Source organism: Chelonia mydas, chromosome 23 (assembly GCF_015237465.2).
Source record: "Chelonia mydas isolate rCheMyd1 chromosome 23, rCheMyd1.pri.v2, whole genome shotgun sequence".
Taxonomy (NCBI): Eukaryota; Metazoa; Chordata; order Testudines; family Cheloniidae; genus Chelonia; species Chelonia mydas.
The window spans coordinates 4209695-4225107 of NC_051263.2; the positions used below are offsets into that span (position 1 = coordinate 4209695).

At 60.3% G+C, this 15413-nt stretch overlaps 2 protein-coding genes across 5 annotated transcripts; one reads left to right on the plus strand and one right to left on the minus strand.

Annotated features, from left to right (window-relative positions):
* Positions 1 to 946: 946 nt before the first annotated feature.
* Positions 947 to 7470, minus strand: LOC114021596 (ribonuclease T2-A). Of its 3 annotated transcripts, none has more exons than XM_043534763.1 (10): positions 7349 to 7470; positions 6917 to 7001; positions 5868 to 5925; positions 4204 to 4271; positions 4065 to 4122; positions 3294 to 3358; positions 2735 to 2848; positions 1952 to 2000; positions 1673 to 1747; positions 947 to 1230 (listed from the first exon to the last, which is right to left on the minus strand). In XM_043534763.1, the coding sequence occupies exons 2-10, from the start codon at positions 6994 to 6996 to the stop codon at positions 1063 to 1065; spliced, it is 735 nt and encodes a 244-aa protein (XP_043390698.1). In that variant the 5' UTR covers positions 6997 to 7001; positions 7349 to 7470; the 3' UTR covers positions 947 to 1062. The 3 variants fall into 3 exon arrangements, with proteins under 3 accessions (XP_043390698.1, XP_043390700.1, XP_043390699.1); XM_043534764.1 differs by having other exon boundaries at positions 1018 to 1230; positions 1618 to 1747; XM_043534765.1 differs by lacking the exons at positions 4065 to 4122; positions 4204 to 4271.
* Positions 7471 to 8540: 1070 nt separating this feature from the next.
* LOC122463678 (cytochrome c oxidase subunit 7A2, mitochondrial) lies at positions 8541 to 14390 on the plus strand. Of its 2 annotated transcripts, XM_043534802.1 has the most exons (4): positions 8583 to 8779; positions 12185 to 12274; positions 13407 to 13491; positions 14194 to 14390. In XM_043534802.1, the coding sequence occupies exons 1-4, from the start codon at positions 8594 to 8596 to the stop codon at positions 14250 to 14252; spliced, it is 420 nt and encodes a 139-aa protein (XP_043390737.1). In that variant the 5' UTR covers positions 8583 to 8593; the 3' UTR covers positions 14253 to 14390. The 2 variants fall into 2 exon arrangements, with proteins under 2 accessions (XP_043390736.1, XP_043390737.1); XM_043534801.1 differs by lacking the exon at positions 13407 to 13491 and having other exon boundaries at positions 8541 to 8779.
* Positions 14391 to 15413: the final 1023 nt, after the last annotated feature.

The window sequence follows — 15413 nt, forward strand, 5'->3', positions numbered from 1 at the left end:
GGCATCTACGCCGCTCATTGGTGTCACCCCAACCTACACCCCCCTAGCATCCCCCCCACACACATTATTAATTTCAATGGGAATGAGGCACCTAAATCCATTCCAGGAGCCAGGCCAAACCCTCTGAGCACGGGCAGCGGTGCCTCCATATTCAATGCGATGGCTCATGCTTTGGCTTGCAACCATTACCAGCAGCTCAAGGGGCCGGCGAAGGCCCCAGAAAGGCGAAGGCATGCCGCAGCCACCGGCGATCTCGCTGTGCCGGGTGGCAGACGATCGCACAGGCTGGTGCGGAGCGTGGTCGGGGCACAGCAGGTGAACGGAGAAGGGGGTGAGCCTGGAGGAGCAAGGAGGGGGGGTGGTACCTCTCAGTGCAGCCGTGGGGGCGACCCAGCTGAAGCCCTGTTCTGATGGTCGCCCTTCAGCAGGGCTGTGGACACGTGGGGCCAGACAGGGCTGCCCCATCCCAGCCTGGCTCTTACCTGTGGCTAGAAGAGCTCAGGAAATAGGCCTCTGGCAGCTGCTCTGAGTCTACACAACGCAAGAGAGAAAGTGCTGGCAATCCCACCGGGCGGGCGGGAGGAGCAGTCGCTTTCGGGAGCACCCAGAGCTCCCCCTGCACAAGTCAGGACTCCTGGGTTCCATCCCTGGCTCTGGGCGAGGAGTGCAGTCCCGTGGTTAGAGCAGGGGCACTGGGTTGGTAAGCTCAGCCTTGAGGGCCAGGCGTTCCTGTTGTCACCCCCACCTCCCTCTGCCCCGCTTGTCTGTGCCAGGTACAGACGAGCGAGGCAGATGCCTTCTAGGGGGCACTCTCCCTTTACCCCCTCCGCCATGGAATTTGTTCCCCTTTTAACCACATTGGGTCCTGGATGCCTGGGTCCCGTGTAGGCAGCGGCCATGGTTCTGTAGCAGGGGGCGTGCTAACAAAATAATCGCATGCACGAGATTCAGTAGATCCTTCCCGAGGACTTTATTCTGGTGACAGGGCCCCTGATTTCCAGCTTTCCCCGGGGCTCTCTGCTGCTGAGCCACAAGACCCTCCAACCCCACCCCCACCACCAGTCAGGGGCAGGGGTCCCGTGGGTTCTTCTGGTTCGGAGGGAAGTAGAAGACGCGTCTCTGGTTTTCGCAGGGCCGGTAGGGGGAGAAATCCCAGGCTCCCTCCTCCAGGCACCCAGCAGAGAAGTTGCTGAAGAGCGAGACCTTGAGCTGCACCAGGACCTGGCGGGCCTGTGGCACAGTGGGAGGGAAGAAGGGTGGTGAGGCATAGAACTGAGGAGCAGAAGTAAAAGCTTTGCCATGCACCGACCTGCGGAACTCCCTGCTGCAGGAGGGCCAGATCCTCTCATAGTTTCAGCAGAGGCCCCGGAGGCTCAACAAAAACACACAGCCCTACTCAGCCCCACGGCCCCATTTTCTGTGACCCCAAGCTCCTGCTCGGCCCCAGCACCCACAATCTCCCTGCCCAACCCCCATGTCCCATTCTCTGTTACCCAGTATCCCCTGGGGCTCTGCCCAACCCCAGCACCTCAGCCTCTGTTTTCCAGAGTGCCTCATAGGCTCTGCTCTCACCCAGCGCCCCATTGTTTATTACCCAGAATCCCTGGTGGTTCCTACCTTACCCCACAGCTGTTGCCCACAGGCCCCTGGAGAGCGCGAGAAAGGCACCCACCTGGCGGTCGGTCACACACTGCAGCTCATGCTCCTTCCCCAGGACGGGCACCAAAGCCTCCTGGAGGGTGTGGAGCTGTGGAGGCAGGATGGGACAGGTCAGCAAGCAGGACACCGCAGAGGTGATGGGGGTGGGAGTTCCCCCCTCCACAAACCATCCTCCGCCAAGGGCAAACCCAGCTGGAAAAGGCCAGGGATCCCAAGGGGCGGGATGAGCTGAGCCCCTCACACCAGGGACGGGGCCCTAGGGAGTCTGTGGGGCAGGCGCGCTCGGGAGTACCTGGTAGCTGTGATTGCAGGACGGGAGGATCCCGGCTCTCTGGAATGCTCTGTGCGAAAGGGAAAGGAATTGGGGTCAGACGGAGGGGCAGGGGGAGGTAAAATCACCCCACGACCCCAGCACTGCAGTGCCACCAGAATACCAGCCTCCTCCATGAGCCTCGACCCCACCCCATAGAGCACTGCCCGGAGAGAGGGAGCCCCACCTTCCCCATAGACAGAACCACCCCCCGACAGAGACCCTATTCACCCCATAAACATCCCCCTGAGAGAGAGAGTGCTGAACTGTAGATCGCCCTGCTATAGCTCCCCCGAGAGACCCCAGGACTGTACATCGATCCCCGAGAGAAAGCCAGACCCCTGTTACAGATTGTCCCAACCCCAGACTGTACAGCCCCCTAAAAGAGAGATCCCCAACACTGAGCTCCCCTCACTATAATCCCCCAACACGGAGAGAATCCCCGCAACACTGAGGGATCCCCCAACACTGAGGGATCCCCTCACTATAGATCCCCCAACACTGAGCGATCCCCTCCATACAGAGCTCCACCCCCTAGATCCCTTCATGAGAGATCACCTGGGTAGATCCCCGTCTCCCCCATGAGGAATCCCAGTCGCGCAGCCCATAACCCAAAGCCAGTGAACGACCGAGCCCTTGCCCCGGTGGGAGCTTTGCTGTCACCAAGGGGTGGGGTGGGGTTGGAAGTGTGCCCCCCCCCCTGCAGGGGGCTATTCTCCCTTGCTCTCCGGCCTGGCTGCCCGGCTCGCCCCGTGCCCGGCTCACCCGTCGACGTTGTACGTGGTGCGCAGGCCGAGGGCCGCCCCGAAGTACTTGCTGGGGGAGCTCAAGGCCTCCATGCACCCAGCGCAGGTCCCGTGCTTCTGCCACTCTTCCCTCCTGTGGCGGGGGGGGGGGGAAATAAATGCCCATGAGTCAGTCACATCCCCCCCTCCCCCAGGCCCCATGCTGGGAATCCAGGCTGGGGGGGGGGGCAGTGGGATCTGCCAGCCATGACACCCGACCCTATAGGGCAGCCTCCACACTCCCACCTGTGCCTATGGCCTCTTGAGCATCCTCTCTGCGGCCTCCCCACTACTCTGCCCCCCAGCTTTCTCCCCTGCAGCTTCCCCCCCCAGCTCCCTCCCCTGCGGTGCTCCCCCCCCAACGCTTTCTCCCTGCAGCTTGCCCCATTTCCCACCCCGGTCTCAGCTCTAACCTCCCCCCACACGTCCACAGCGGATCCCCCCTGGATCCCCTCCCCTCCACCACCAACCCAGCCGCTCCTCCCCCTGATGGGCCTGAGATTCCCCCCCCCCCAACACTCCCCGGCCACCCCACTCACCAGAATTTGAAGCTGCTGGCGTTGAGGAAGGTGGGCCAGTGCTGGGCCAGCTGCTGGGGCAGATCCTGGCGTAGGAGAGAAAAGCAGGTAAGGCTGAGAGGCCCCTCCCTTGTCCCGGGCCGGGGAGGGAGAGGGGTCCCACAATTTGGCCCAGGGTCACCCTCCCCTGTACAGAGGAGACATCAGATCCAGCAGGCTGCACTCCAGCTCCATCCCCTCTGAGATGAGACCACAATCCATCAGTGCCCCCCAAGCCGGGGAATCATCCCTTCCTCCCCATCCCCCCCGCCAGGACTCCAAGAGGAGGCAGCAGCCCCCCACCAGTCTCTCAGCCACGTACCCCTAGGGTGGAGTCACATAAGGGGGGATTTATTCTTTCCATTCCTCAGATCTAACCCTCAGCCCTGCTCTGCCCGTATATGATTCAGGATCTGGAGCAGTTGGTCCCTTACCCACGGCTACCTAGGAGACTCCAGGAGAAGGGACTAGATTCCCCATGGCTTTGCATCCATTCACACCGGTACCTCTCTCAGACATGGGGAAACTGAGGCACCCGGGGGGGAGACTTGGCCCGCCCAAGGTCAGACAGGGAGTATGTGGAAGAGCCAGGAACAGAACCCAGGAGTCCTGGCTCTCAACACCCACTCTAACCACTAGACTCCCCTCCCCTCCCCTCCCAGAGCTGGGCAGGGAACCCAGGAGTCCTGGCTCCCAGCCCTGCTGTGGTTGGATCAGGACGTCTGGATGTGGGGTCAGCAGGGCATCACTTACCATCAGGTCAGAGGGGAAGAGCTGCCAGCAGCTGCAGCAGTTCATGACATTGCTGGGCCTGGGATCAAGGGGCACAGAGTCAGGGGAAAGGCCACTTTGACCCCCACGCCTCCCACCTGCCTCGAGGGGCGTCTCTCACCAGAGCCCGTGGATGGTCCAGCTGTCAGCAGACTCCGGGATGACACAGTCGAACCTCGGCCCTAGAGCCTCCAGGCAAAGGAACGGGGAAATGGTCACGTCCCAGTTTAGCCCACCACCCCTCACTGAGCTATTCCCACTGGAATCAGGACTCCTGGGTTCTATTTCCAGCTCTGGGAAGGAAGTGGGGTCCAGTGGTTAGAGCAGGACTCCTGGGTCCTATCCCCAGCTCGGGGAAGGGAGTGGGGTCTAGTGGATAGAGCAGGGGGCTCAGGAGCCAGGACTCCTGGGTCCTATCCCCAGCTCTGGGAAGGGAGTGGGGTCTAGAGGATAGAGCAGGGGGCTCAGGAGCCAGGACTCCTGGGTCCTATCCCCAGCTCTGGGAAGGGAGTGGGGTCTAGTGGATAGAGCAGGGGGCTCAGGAGCCAGGACTCCTGGGTTCTATCCCCAGCTCGGGGAAGGGAGTGGGGTCTAGTCGTTAGAGCAAGGGGACAGGGTTCCAGTCTTGGCTCTCCCTGCCTGCCCTTGAGCCAATCACACCCCCTCCCCGTGCCTCATTTTCCCCATCAGTAGCATGGTGATTCCACCACCTACCCAGCCGGGGGCCGCAGGGTGTGAGCTTAACCTGATGCTGCTATAAACCAAAAAAATACCACCTGGGAACCCCTTCCCAGAACCGGGGGAGGGAGCCATGGGAGCACATGTTCCAGCTCAGGCTACCCTGCCCTGACGCACCCCGGGGAGTCCGCTCAGATGGTCGCCCGGCTACCCACAGGGGTTGTTTAGACCCGTCCGACTGAAATGACAGTATCCGGTCAGGCAGCGAGTGTCTCACGGTGCGGGGGAGGGCTAGGTTGTCACCCTGCTCCTACCCAGGGGTCGGACGCTCCATAACGCCAGTCAGAGGATCAGAGCAATGGGTCCATCTAGTTTGGCATTGCACCCCTGGGTCAGAGCTATGGGCCCATCTAACCTGGGATCCCCCACCCCCAGCCCCACCAGGTCCAGACCAGTCTAACCTGGTATTCTCCCCCACCTCAGGTCAGACCACAGACCCAGCCGGCCCCACGTCCCCTGCTCTAGGGCAGACCACAGACCCAGCCGGCCCCACGTCCCCTGCTCTAGGGCAGACCACTTACCTGGCTGGCCCCACATTCCTTGCCCTAGGTCAGACCACAGGCCCAGCTGGCCCCACGTCCCCAGACCTAGGTCAAACCACGGGCCCAGCTGGCCCCACATCCCCAGACCTAGGTCAGACCACGGGCCCAGCCAGCCCCACATTCCCTGCCCTAGGTCAAACCACGGGCCCCGCTGGCCCCATGTCCCCAGACCTAGGTCAGACCACGGGCCCAGCCGGCCCCACATTCCCTGCCCTAGGTCAGACCACGGACCCAACCGGCCCCACGTCCCCTGCTCTAGGGCAGACCACAGACCCAGCCGGCCCCATGTTCCCTGCCCTAGGTCAGACCACGGGCCCAGCATTGGCAAGCAGCCACCCCTGCTTTAAGTCCCTAATGTGTAATTCATACTGTGCATGTGGCTGTTCCACTTGCTACCTGTAGGTGGCAGCAGCAGCCAGGTATGGGGGCTGGAGGAGCAGAGGTGCTGTGGGGCAGGGATCAGATATAGGGGGGAAGGTTTGGGGGTGGGGCAGCGGGCACTCACCACGCAGAATGATCCCGGCCACATCTGGACAAACTTCATGCACTTCCAGCTGCAAAACCTAGAGAGGCAGAGCAGAGCTTTGCAGAGACCACGCAGGGGCTGGGGCGGGTGTGGGGAAGGAGATGGGGAAGTGGAAAGGAAGTGTGGCCTAGTGGTAGGGTTTGGGGGCCCTGGCTTCAAATCCCAGCTCCCTACAGATTCCTTGGCCTCGGGCGAGTCACTTAGTCTGTGCCTCAGTTTCCCCATATGTACAATGGGGGTGATAGCCTAGCCCTGCCCTGCCTGGCGGGGGCGGGGTTGTGAGGATAAAAGCACCAAAGACTGAGGTACCGAGATGCTGCGGCAATGGAGGGCTGCACAAGTAGCTAAGAGAGACAGGAAGTGGAAAATATGGAGCTGCTTCAGAGTCACCCCCTTTCTGCACTCGGGACAGGGACAGGATGGGAGGTGGCTTTAAGCCCCCTTTGTCCTTTCCCCCGCCATCCCCATTCTTGGCTCTGCCAGGGCAGCCCTAACTCACACTCTGTCCCCTTAGGAGTGGAGAATAGGAACAGCGCAGGGCCCGCCAGCCACGCCCCCGATCTGCCTCTGGGGGGCAGAGAATAGCCACAGCCCAGTGCGCTCCCGGCCATGTCCCCAACTCACCTCCTACGCTGGGAGACCCCCTGCAAGGTGGGGAGAGAGATTCCCAAGGGGCTTTCCCCAGCTCCTACCTCTGTGTTTCTTAACCAGACGTTGCACTCCACACGGTCACCAATGCTAAACCCTCCTCCCTGCCCCCTGGATGAGTGGGGAGAGTCCCTAGCTAGGGAATGCTCTGCAACTTGCTTGCAGGGCAGATGGGGACTCGAAGCTGTAATCTAGGGTCAGTCCCCCCAGAATCCCCGTATGAAGCCGGCTGGGGATGGGGATCGAGTGCCTACAGGTCCAGTGAGCTCTCAGCTGGTCCCTAAGAATAGGAACGGGGGCCCTGGACCCCTCTCTGCCCCCCCAGGGCTGGAGCCAGTGGGCACCAATGCAAAGAAGCGCTCACTGCTGGTGGCACCTACCCGATTTGCTCCACCTGCTCCTCCCAGAGCATCTCCGCTCCGGCCAGCCACAGGAACACCAGCACAGCCCCACGCACCATCGTCCCTGCAAGGCAAGCGCCAGACCACTGACACGGGGGAGCAACGGCGGCCAGGGTTGTCCCCGTACTGCACGGGCCATGTCCTGCCAAACCCCCCGGGGTGGCACCCGTCCTTGGTGGAAGTCACTGCCCAGGGGCGGATGCGGCCAGACATCTCTGGGTCTGCGTGCTGGGCAACTGCCACAGACAGCCAGCACCCCAGGGTGGGAGCCCTGGGTTGGATCCGGCACCTCTCGGTTACCTCCCCGGGGGAGTTAATGGGGCGCAGTAGGAGGAGGATGCTGGGGGCTGGGGGTCAGGAATCTGGAGGGATCTGGGCTTGGAAAGCCCGGTTCACAAACTCCCAGCTTACCCTGCTCGGTCCGATCCGGCCGGCGCCAGAGAGAGAAGCTGCCAGGCCGAAGGGTGGAGCAGCCGGGGAGCCAAAAATGGAAACCCCTCGAGCTGGTTTCACTTCTTCATGCAGCAGAACACACCCCTCGAGCACAGATGTCTGGGGACCGTGGGGGCCTCCAGCTGCCACCATCAGGAAGTTCGGAGGGTGGGTGGGTGCTGGGAGGGGGGGGTCTGGGGAGCTGCCCAAAGTGGATCCATGATGGATATTCCTCTTACTCCATACTCAGTAAAGGGAGAGGATGGGGGGAGATCATCTCAGGCGAGGAGGTGCCTACCAGGGATACAGAGGAGCAGCCCCGGGCGGCAGAGAATAATCAGCGCAGGGTGCTCCGGTCATGCCCCCGATCCACCCCCTATGGGCCTTGGGGGGCAGAGAACAGTCACAGCGCAGGGCGCTCCGGCCATGCCCCCGATCCGCCCTCTATGGGCCCTGGAAAGCAGAGAATAGCCACAGGACAAGGCGCTCCGGCCATGCCCCCGATCCACCCTCTATGGGCCCTGGGGGGCAGAGAATAGTCACAGCGCAGGGCTCTCCGGCCATGCCCCCAATCCACCCCCTATGGGCCTTGGGGGCAGAGAACAGTCACAGCGCAGGGTGCTCCAGCCATGCCCCCGATCCACCCCCTATGGGCCCTGGGGGGCAGAGAACAGTCACAGCGCAGGGCACTCCGGCCATGCCCCCAATCCACCCCCTATGGGCCCTGGGGGGCAGAGAACAGCCGCAGCGCAGGGCTCTCCGGCCATGCCCCCGATCCACCCCCTATGGGCCCTGGGGGGCAGAGAACAGTCACAGCGCAGGGCTGTCCGGCCATGCCCCCAGTCCACCCCCTATGGGCCCTGGGGGGCAGAGAACAGTCACAGCGCAGGGCTGTCCGGCCATGCCCCCAATCCACCCCCTATGGGCCCTGGGGGGCAGAGAACAGTCACAGCGCAGGGCTCTCCGGCCATGCCCCCGATCCGCCCTCTATGGGCCCTGGGGGGCAGAGAACAGTCACAGCGCAGGGCTCCCTGGCCATGCCCCTGATTGGGGGGTGGGTTCTCGGGGGGCTCTTTCCTGTTCCTCAAGGGCCTGAGCCTCAGGCCTCTATTCTCCCTCCTCCTGGGACCTTCCCTGTCCTCTCTCCCCACCCCCCCGAGGAGGCCGTGGGGGGAGTCCACGGCCCCGGCAAGGTGCCAAAGTCTCTCGGCTTCAGCGTGCGATATGAGCTCAGCGGCTGCCCTTAGTCCGGCAGCGGGACGGGCAGCGAGCCAGCCCCCCGCCAGGCAGCGTCCTTGTAAGGCCGGGACAGAGGGCGAGGGGCAGCGGGGCCAGGAGAGACGGAGACAGGCGACGAGGCGAGAGGAGAGGAGAGCGCGGCCCCGGCCCAGGACGATGCAGGCCCTTCTGGTAACGACCGCCGAGCCCTCGCGGGGCCCGCGGGGTCCAACCGACCCGGCTTCTCAGACCCTGCCCCCCGGCCCTTACTGACTGGGAACAGGCACAAGTTCCAGCCTGCCCCCCCCCCGACCTAAACACCCCGCCAGCCCCAGCCCCCTCATCAGGGTGCAAGTCCCCAGTCGGACCCCTCCAGATTCACCCCCCATCTAAACACCCCCGTGGATCCAGCCCCCCTCCAGACACCCCCCATCTAAATACCCCCGTGGATCCAGCCCCCCTCCAGACACCCCCCATCTAAATACCCCCATGGATCCAGCCCCCCTCCAGACACCCCCTCATCTAAACACCCCCGTGGATCCAACCCCCCTCCAGACACCCCCCCAATCTAAACACCCCCGTGGATCCAGCTCCGCTCCGGATTCATCCCCCAATCTAAACACATCCATGGATCTACCCCCAATCTAAACACCCCTGTGAATCCAGCCCCCCTCCAAATCCACCTCCCAATCTAAACACCCCCGTGGATCCAGTCCCCCTCCAGACACCCCCCCAATCTAAACACATCCATGGATCCACCCCCAATCTAAACACCCCTGTGAATCCAGCCCCCCTCCAAATCCACCTTCCAATCTAAACACACCAGTGGATCCACCCCCCAATCTAAACACCCCCTGGATTCAGCCCCCCCCCAAGATATAAGCCCCCAAACCAACCCCCCCTCAGATCCAACTCCCCCCCCAGCTCTAACCTCTCCCTGGATCCACACACCCCCTCACAACCCAAACACCCCCAGCTCCAATCAGGTCCAACCCCCCAGATCTAAACACTTCCAAGATTCAACCCCCTCGCCCCCTTCAGGTGTAGCCCATGTGTGTGAATCGCTCCCCTACGCTTTGCCTCTGCCTCTAACCTTTGTTCCCTGCTGGGCACTGGCTTTTCGCCTTTGCGGTCTGGTTTTTTTAAACCCATCAGTCTGGTATCTTTAAATAGTGAGGCCCTGACCTTCCTCTGCTATGCTGCAGTTTCAGCCCAGTGTAAACACTGGGAGCAACTCCTGATTTACACCTTGGGTAAGCAAGAGCCTGACCAGGCACTGCGAGACTTATTGTGTATTACGGTAGCGCCTCAGACATGGGCCACGACCCCATTGTGTTAGGCGCTGTATATTTTTATGGCTCTTCGGTGTATTACGGTAGCGCCGAGGAGCCCCCCTCACAGACCAGGCCCCCACTGCGAACTCACACAGCGCCTGGCCCAAGGCCCTCCCCATCTGCGTATAAGACAAAGACAACAGGTGCAGGCGGACAGGGGAAGCGCCAGGGAACGTTCCCAATTAAAGGCCCAGACTCCAGCTTTGGTCCATTTAGCGTTTTCACCAGATCCTACCGGTTCTGGTTTTCTGATCCATCCCATAATGACTCTGGGAAACCCCCAAACCAGGGCTCTTCTTCTCCCCCCCACCCCCCAGCCCCATGCATATACACGCACACAGACACAGATTCCCACAAACTGGAAACAATTCTAGTACCACTGGGCTGCTTTGTCACGGGCCTGGGAAGGGGCAGGCACAAAAAGCCCCCGAAACTGCAGAGCAATGTAAAAAAAAGGGGGTGAGAAATATGCCCAGGAATGGATCTGCCTGGCACCTCGCTCCGTGTGCTTCGGCATGTAGATTCGGTAGACAGGTGGGTTGGTATGGTGAGTAGAGGGAGGGATGGGTGCTAGGTAGAGTGGCTGGCATGTAAGCAGCTAGATAGAGGGCGGCCTGGCAGAGGAAGGGTGGCCTGGGCTGTGACTCGCTGTGTGACCTGGGGCAAGTCACTGCATCTCCCTGGGCCTCTGGTTCCCCCTCTGTAAAATGGGATAATCAGCCTTCCTTCGGCTGGTTAGACTGGGAGCCCTTCAAGGCAGGAGCTGACTCTGACTTGGTGTCAGCACCGTGCTCGGCACGAAGGGGCCCTGATCTCATCAAGCGTCTAGGTCGCTATGTGTACAAAGAAGAAGAATACTGCATGGGGTGGCTAGCTCAGTAGAAATAAATGTTCCCTGCCCAGTAGGAAATGACGCTTTGGAGCCAGGGAGCAGAGAGTTTGGAAGGGGGAGGAGTGAGTGGGGCAGTAGGCTTGGGTGTTGAAATGCCATGGTGGATGTTAATCCTCCGAAGTCCCTGGTGGGCTGCAGGGATGTTTTCTAGGTGGATTAGATCAGCTGCTTCAGGGGCTAAGCAGAAGAAGGGTATAGATAAGGGGGAGTAAAGAGGGGTAGACCTCAGAGGTGGGGTGGAGGGAGAGGAAAGGGCACAAAGGCCTCTGCAGCTGCAGTTTCACTTTCCCAAGGTGACTTTAGATCTGTTGGTGTTAGCAGTGGGATCCCCAGTCCTTCTCCCAGCAGTGGCCTTAGGGAGGCTGCCCCGGGAAATCTGGACCCCTCTGCCACTCTGAGAGTTTCTTCGCAGCCTCTGCAGCACCATGAAATCTTGTAGCAAACGGACGGGTCCTCACTATGGCCCCATCAGATGCACACGTGCTCCTGGCAGCCCAGATCCTGCAGCGTGAGCCAGATCCTGAACCCCGTTACTCAGCAGTATAAATCCATGAGGCAGACCCTGGGTGCTGTTCGTCCCCCCTGGCTGTCTCGCTGTCCCAGCCTCACTAGCCAGCCCCACTTTCACATGTGCTTTCACGGCCCCAGGGGAAAGCTCCAAGCAGCTGCTGCTTTCACTCTGCCTGTTCAGGAAACAGAAGCTGCCCTGGGGTGTCACACGGTGGAAGGACGGGGAAGCTCCTGAACCAGGCTCCGCTATACAACCCGGGCCTGCACCCAGCCGTCCGTTATACCACCCAGCCCTGCACCCTCCCTTGATCCAGCCCAACCCTTCTAGATTGGCATGTGGGAATCTTGACTGCCAGGCCCCCCGCTCCAAACCACTAGACCCCACTCCCCTCCCAGAACTCAGGAGTCCTGACCCCCAGCCCTCCCCACCATCTCTATCCCACTAGACCCCACTTCCCTCCCAGCCCGGGGACAGAACCCAGGAGTCCTGATCCTCAGCCTGGGTTTGTGACACCGGGGACCGATTCTCTGCTGGCCTGGGCCTTGTATTGGCATTTGCTTGCATTAGATGCAAGGCAGGGTGGAAACCAGAACCCAGCAAGATGATTCTAGTCTCACTCAGCCCGGTGTAAATCAGGAGTGACTCCCCTGGGGCTCATTCCCCTCTCGCCCAGCCCGGTGTAAACCAGGAGTGACTACCCTGGTATCAGTGCCAAGACAACTGGACCAAGCCGGACTGGGCCATCTCCTCCCAGGGGCTGGGACCTAGGGGGAGAGGGGGTTGATTTCACTCTATTCTGTAGGTTCCTCATCCCCTTTGTTCCCCCCAACCCCATCCTCCCTCCCCCGGCCGTGTCACAGACCTCCCGCGTGGGATCCCTCCGCTCCTTCGCCACCTCCACCCGCCACCAGATGAAAAACAAAGTCCCCGAACATCAGAAGCTCTTTCAGGTGAGACAGACCCCAGCTTGGCTCTCGGGGGTTAAGAAAGGTGAAGGGAGAGGGAGGAGCCAGGGGATGGAGTAGAGTTGGGGGTTGGCAGTCAGGACTCCTGGGTTCTGTCCCCAGTTCTGGGTGGGGAGTGGGGTCTAGTGGTTAGAGCGGGGGGGTGGGGGGGTGGGAGCCAGGACTCCTGGGTTCTGTCCCCAGTTCTGGGTGGGGAGTGGGGTCTAGTGGTTAGAGTGGGGGGGGGGAGCCAGGACTCCTGGGTTCTGTCCCCAGTTCTGGGTGGGGAATAGGGTCTAGTGGTTAGAGCGGGGGGGGTCAGGACTCCTGGGCTCTATTGCCAGCTCTGCCATGGATCTTGGGGGTAGGGATTGAAGTCCCTTCAGCTATCTGTGCCTCAGTTTCCCCACCCATTAAACAGGGATGGTAGCCACATGGGGGTGTTGGTAGGGTTAGGGTGTGGGGATCCCAGCATGAATGAGGGGAATGGGGAGAGAAAAATGGAACATTGACCCCCACTAGCAATGGGGCAGCTACCTCCTGTGCACCCCCTCAGAGCCTGAGGTCACTCTACAGCATCCCTGCCTCAGTTTCCCCACTTCTCAGGGCTCCCTCAATCACACTGAGAGCAAACTCCTCTCTGGGTCAGCAACACCCTCCTTGGGGCTGGATTTGTTACCCCAAATCCAATGCTTAAACCTCCAGCCAGTCCATGCCACTTATCTCTCCCCCAGGGCTCACCCAGGCCTTCCCATCTAGAGCCTGCAACCATCCCAGCTAAGGGCTGCCTCCCTGGCCAGCCCCCTCTGGGGCATCCTGCTGCTCTTTATAGGGACATCAGCTGCCCTGCACCCAGCTGGTTCTGCCAATTAACCCCAGCCCAGCCCAGGAGTGGGGGCAGGGCTAAGGAGATGGGGCTGGCTCGCTGGCTCTGGGCCTCTAGCCCTTAAAGTCGCAGTCCACCCCTTTACACACACCCCCAACCGGCCCTTTCCTGGCTGGGAAGACTCTCTGAATTTGTCCCATTCTCTGCATAAAGGATGCCCCATTGCTTGGAAGTGCAGGGACCCTTGCAGGTACTGGGGGGTGGGGGCTGGTTTCCTGACCCCCCCCCCCCCGGTTTTCCTTCTCTGCCTAGGCGGATAATGGCCTGCCCGTGCATCTGAAAGGGGGCATCATGGATGGCTTGCTGTATCGACTCACAATGGCCATTACTGTCTTTGGTAGGTGCCGCTCCCGGCTCAGAATGTCTGGGTTCTAGCCCTGGCTCCGGGAGGGGAGTGGGGTGTAGTGGTTAGAGCAGGTTGGGGGCTGGGAGTCAGGACTCTTGGGTTCTATTCACAGCTCTTTCAGAGGACTAGGGTCTAGTGGTTGGGGGGGGGGCGGGTTTGGGAGTTAGAGCTCCTGGGTTCTAGCTCTAATGCAGGGACTAGTGGTTAGAGCAGAGAGCTAGGAATCAGCACTTCTGGGTTCAGTTATTAGCTGTTTAATGAAGCTGCAGCAAATCCCCCCTCCTCCCCCCCCCGGGTCCTGGGCACAAGTTGAATCCTAGAATATTAGGGTTGGGAGACGTAACCGTGGTAGCTCTTAAAATAAAAGCCCAGGCCAGACTGGGTGTTTCAGGCCAGACAGAGAAATGAAACTGATCGAAGCCTATTTTGCTCCTTGTTGTAATGATCCTTTTCTAGTCCATTTCCCTTTTGATTTGAGATCAGCCCCTTTGGGGACTCCCAGAGGTACTGAGGGGGAAAGATGTGCTTCGCTGCTGTGAATGAGGTGGGGTGTTGTAGCATTTCCCAGTGCTTAGAGCAGGGGGCCTGGGAGCCAGGACTCCTGGGTTCCGTGTGCATTAGCGGGTATGGTTTAGGACTTGGGCCTCTCTTTCTATTCTGAGAATCCTACCAGTCATTCTCGTGCTGTTCCAGGCTCCTGTTACTCCGTCTTCTCGCTGGTCAGAGCTTCTTTCCCCCAGAAGAACAAATGAGATGGCAGCCTGGACTAGCTGGTTCCCCTCTCCCCCTGCCCCACAGGGGCCCGTTCGGGGCTGGAAGCAGACAGCAGAGAGCCATGTACTTTAAGAAAACCCCTACCCTCAGAAATCAATAAAAAGCACCTTTAAAAACTGTGTCAGGGTAAGACGCCCTCCCCACCCTTTGGGGGGCAGGGGGTGAGTGGGGCAGGTCTAAAGTGAGCACAATGAGGGGATCCAGCACCAGCTTTGTTTCTTTCCAAATACTGGAATGACTCTCAGCAGTTGCAGGGCTTGAGCTAAGACTCAGAAATTCTGATTCCCAGCTCCGCTGACCCCGCACTGCCTTTGCTTCAGGAATATCCTGTGGCAGAGGGTTCCACAGGTTAACAGGGATGGACAGCAGGAGGCATTGACGCCGCAATTGATGCCCCCTTTCCCTGATTCGTCTGTCATGTTTCCTTCCTATTTACTGAAGCCTTTGCTTTGGTGGAGAAAGTGTGGGCTAGTGAGCAAAGCACTGGACAGGGACCTGGGTTTGATTCCTGGCTCTGCCACTGGCCTGCTCAGTGAGTGAGGCACATCACTGCTCTGTGCCTCAGTTTCCCCATCTGCAAAATAAGCATAATGCTACTGATGCCCTTTGTAAGCCCTTATTGGAGCTATGGATTGTTGTTACTTCAGGGCCAGATGGCAGTGGAATAAATATGCTGCCCAGGGGCCAGTTCGGTGGGTCTCACAGCTATGAGTGGTCTAGTGATTAGAGCAGCGGGGGTTGGGAGCCACCAGGACTCCTGGGTTCTATCAGTTGCCTGGTCCCCAGAGTCAGACTGAGCAGCCTCAGGGCAAACTGGAGGCGATTGACCCAAACGAGGAGAGGTTTAGAAAACCTGACCCAGGAGGAAAGGCTGAAAGAAGGAGGCAGGTTTAGTCTAGAGAAGAGAAGGTTGAGGGGAGACCTGAGAACAGTCATCAATTACGTTAAGAGCTACATAAAGCAGAGGGTGAGCCGCTGTTCTCCATTGTGGGTCGGCCAAGCAGGAATTGTCCTAACCCGCAGCAAGGGAGATAGCAGAAACTCCAGGGGGAGTCAGGGCTACTTGGTCCTGTCTCAACTCGGAGGGGGTGGATTAGCTGACCCGGGGAGGTCCCTTTCAGCCCAACCTTCCTTGGATG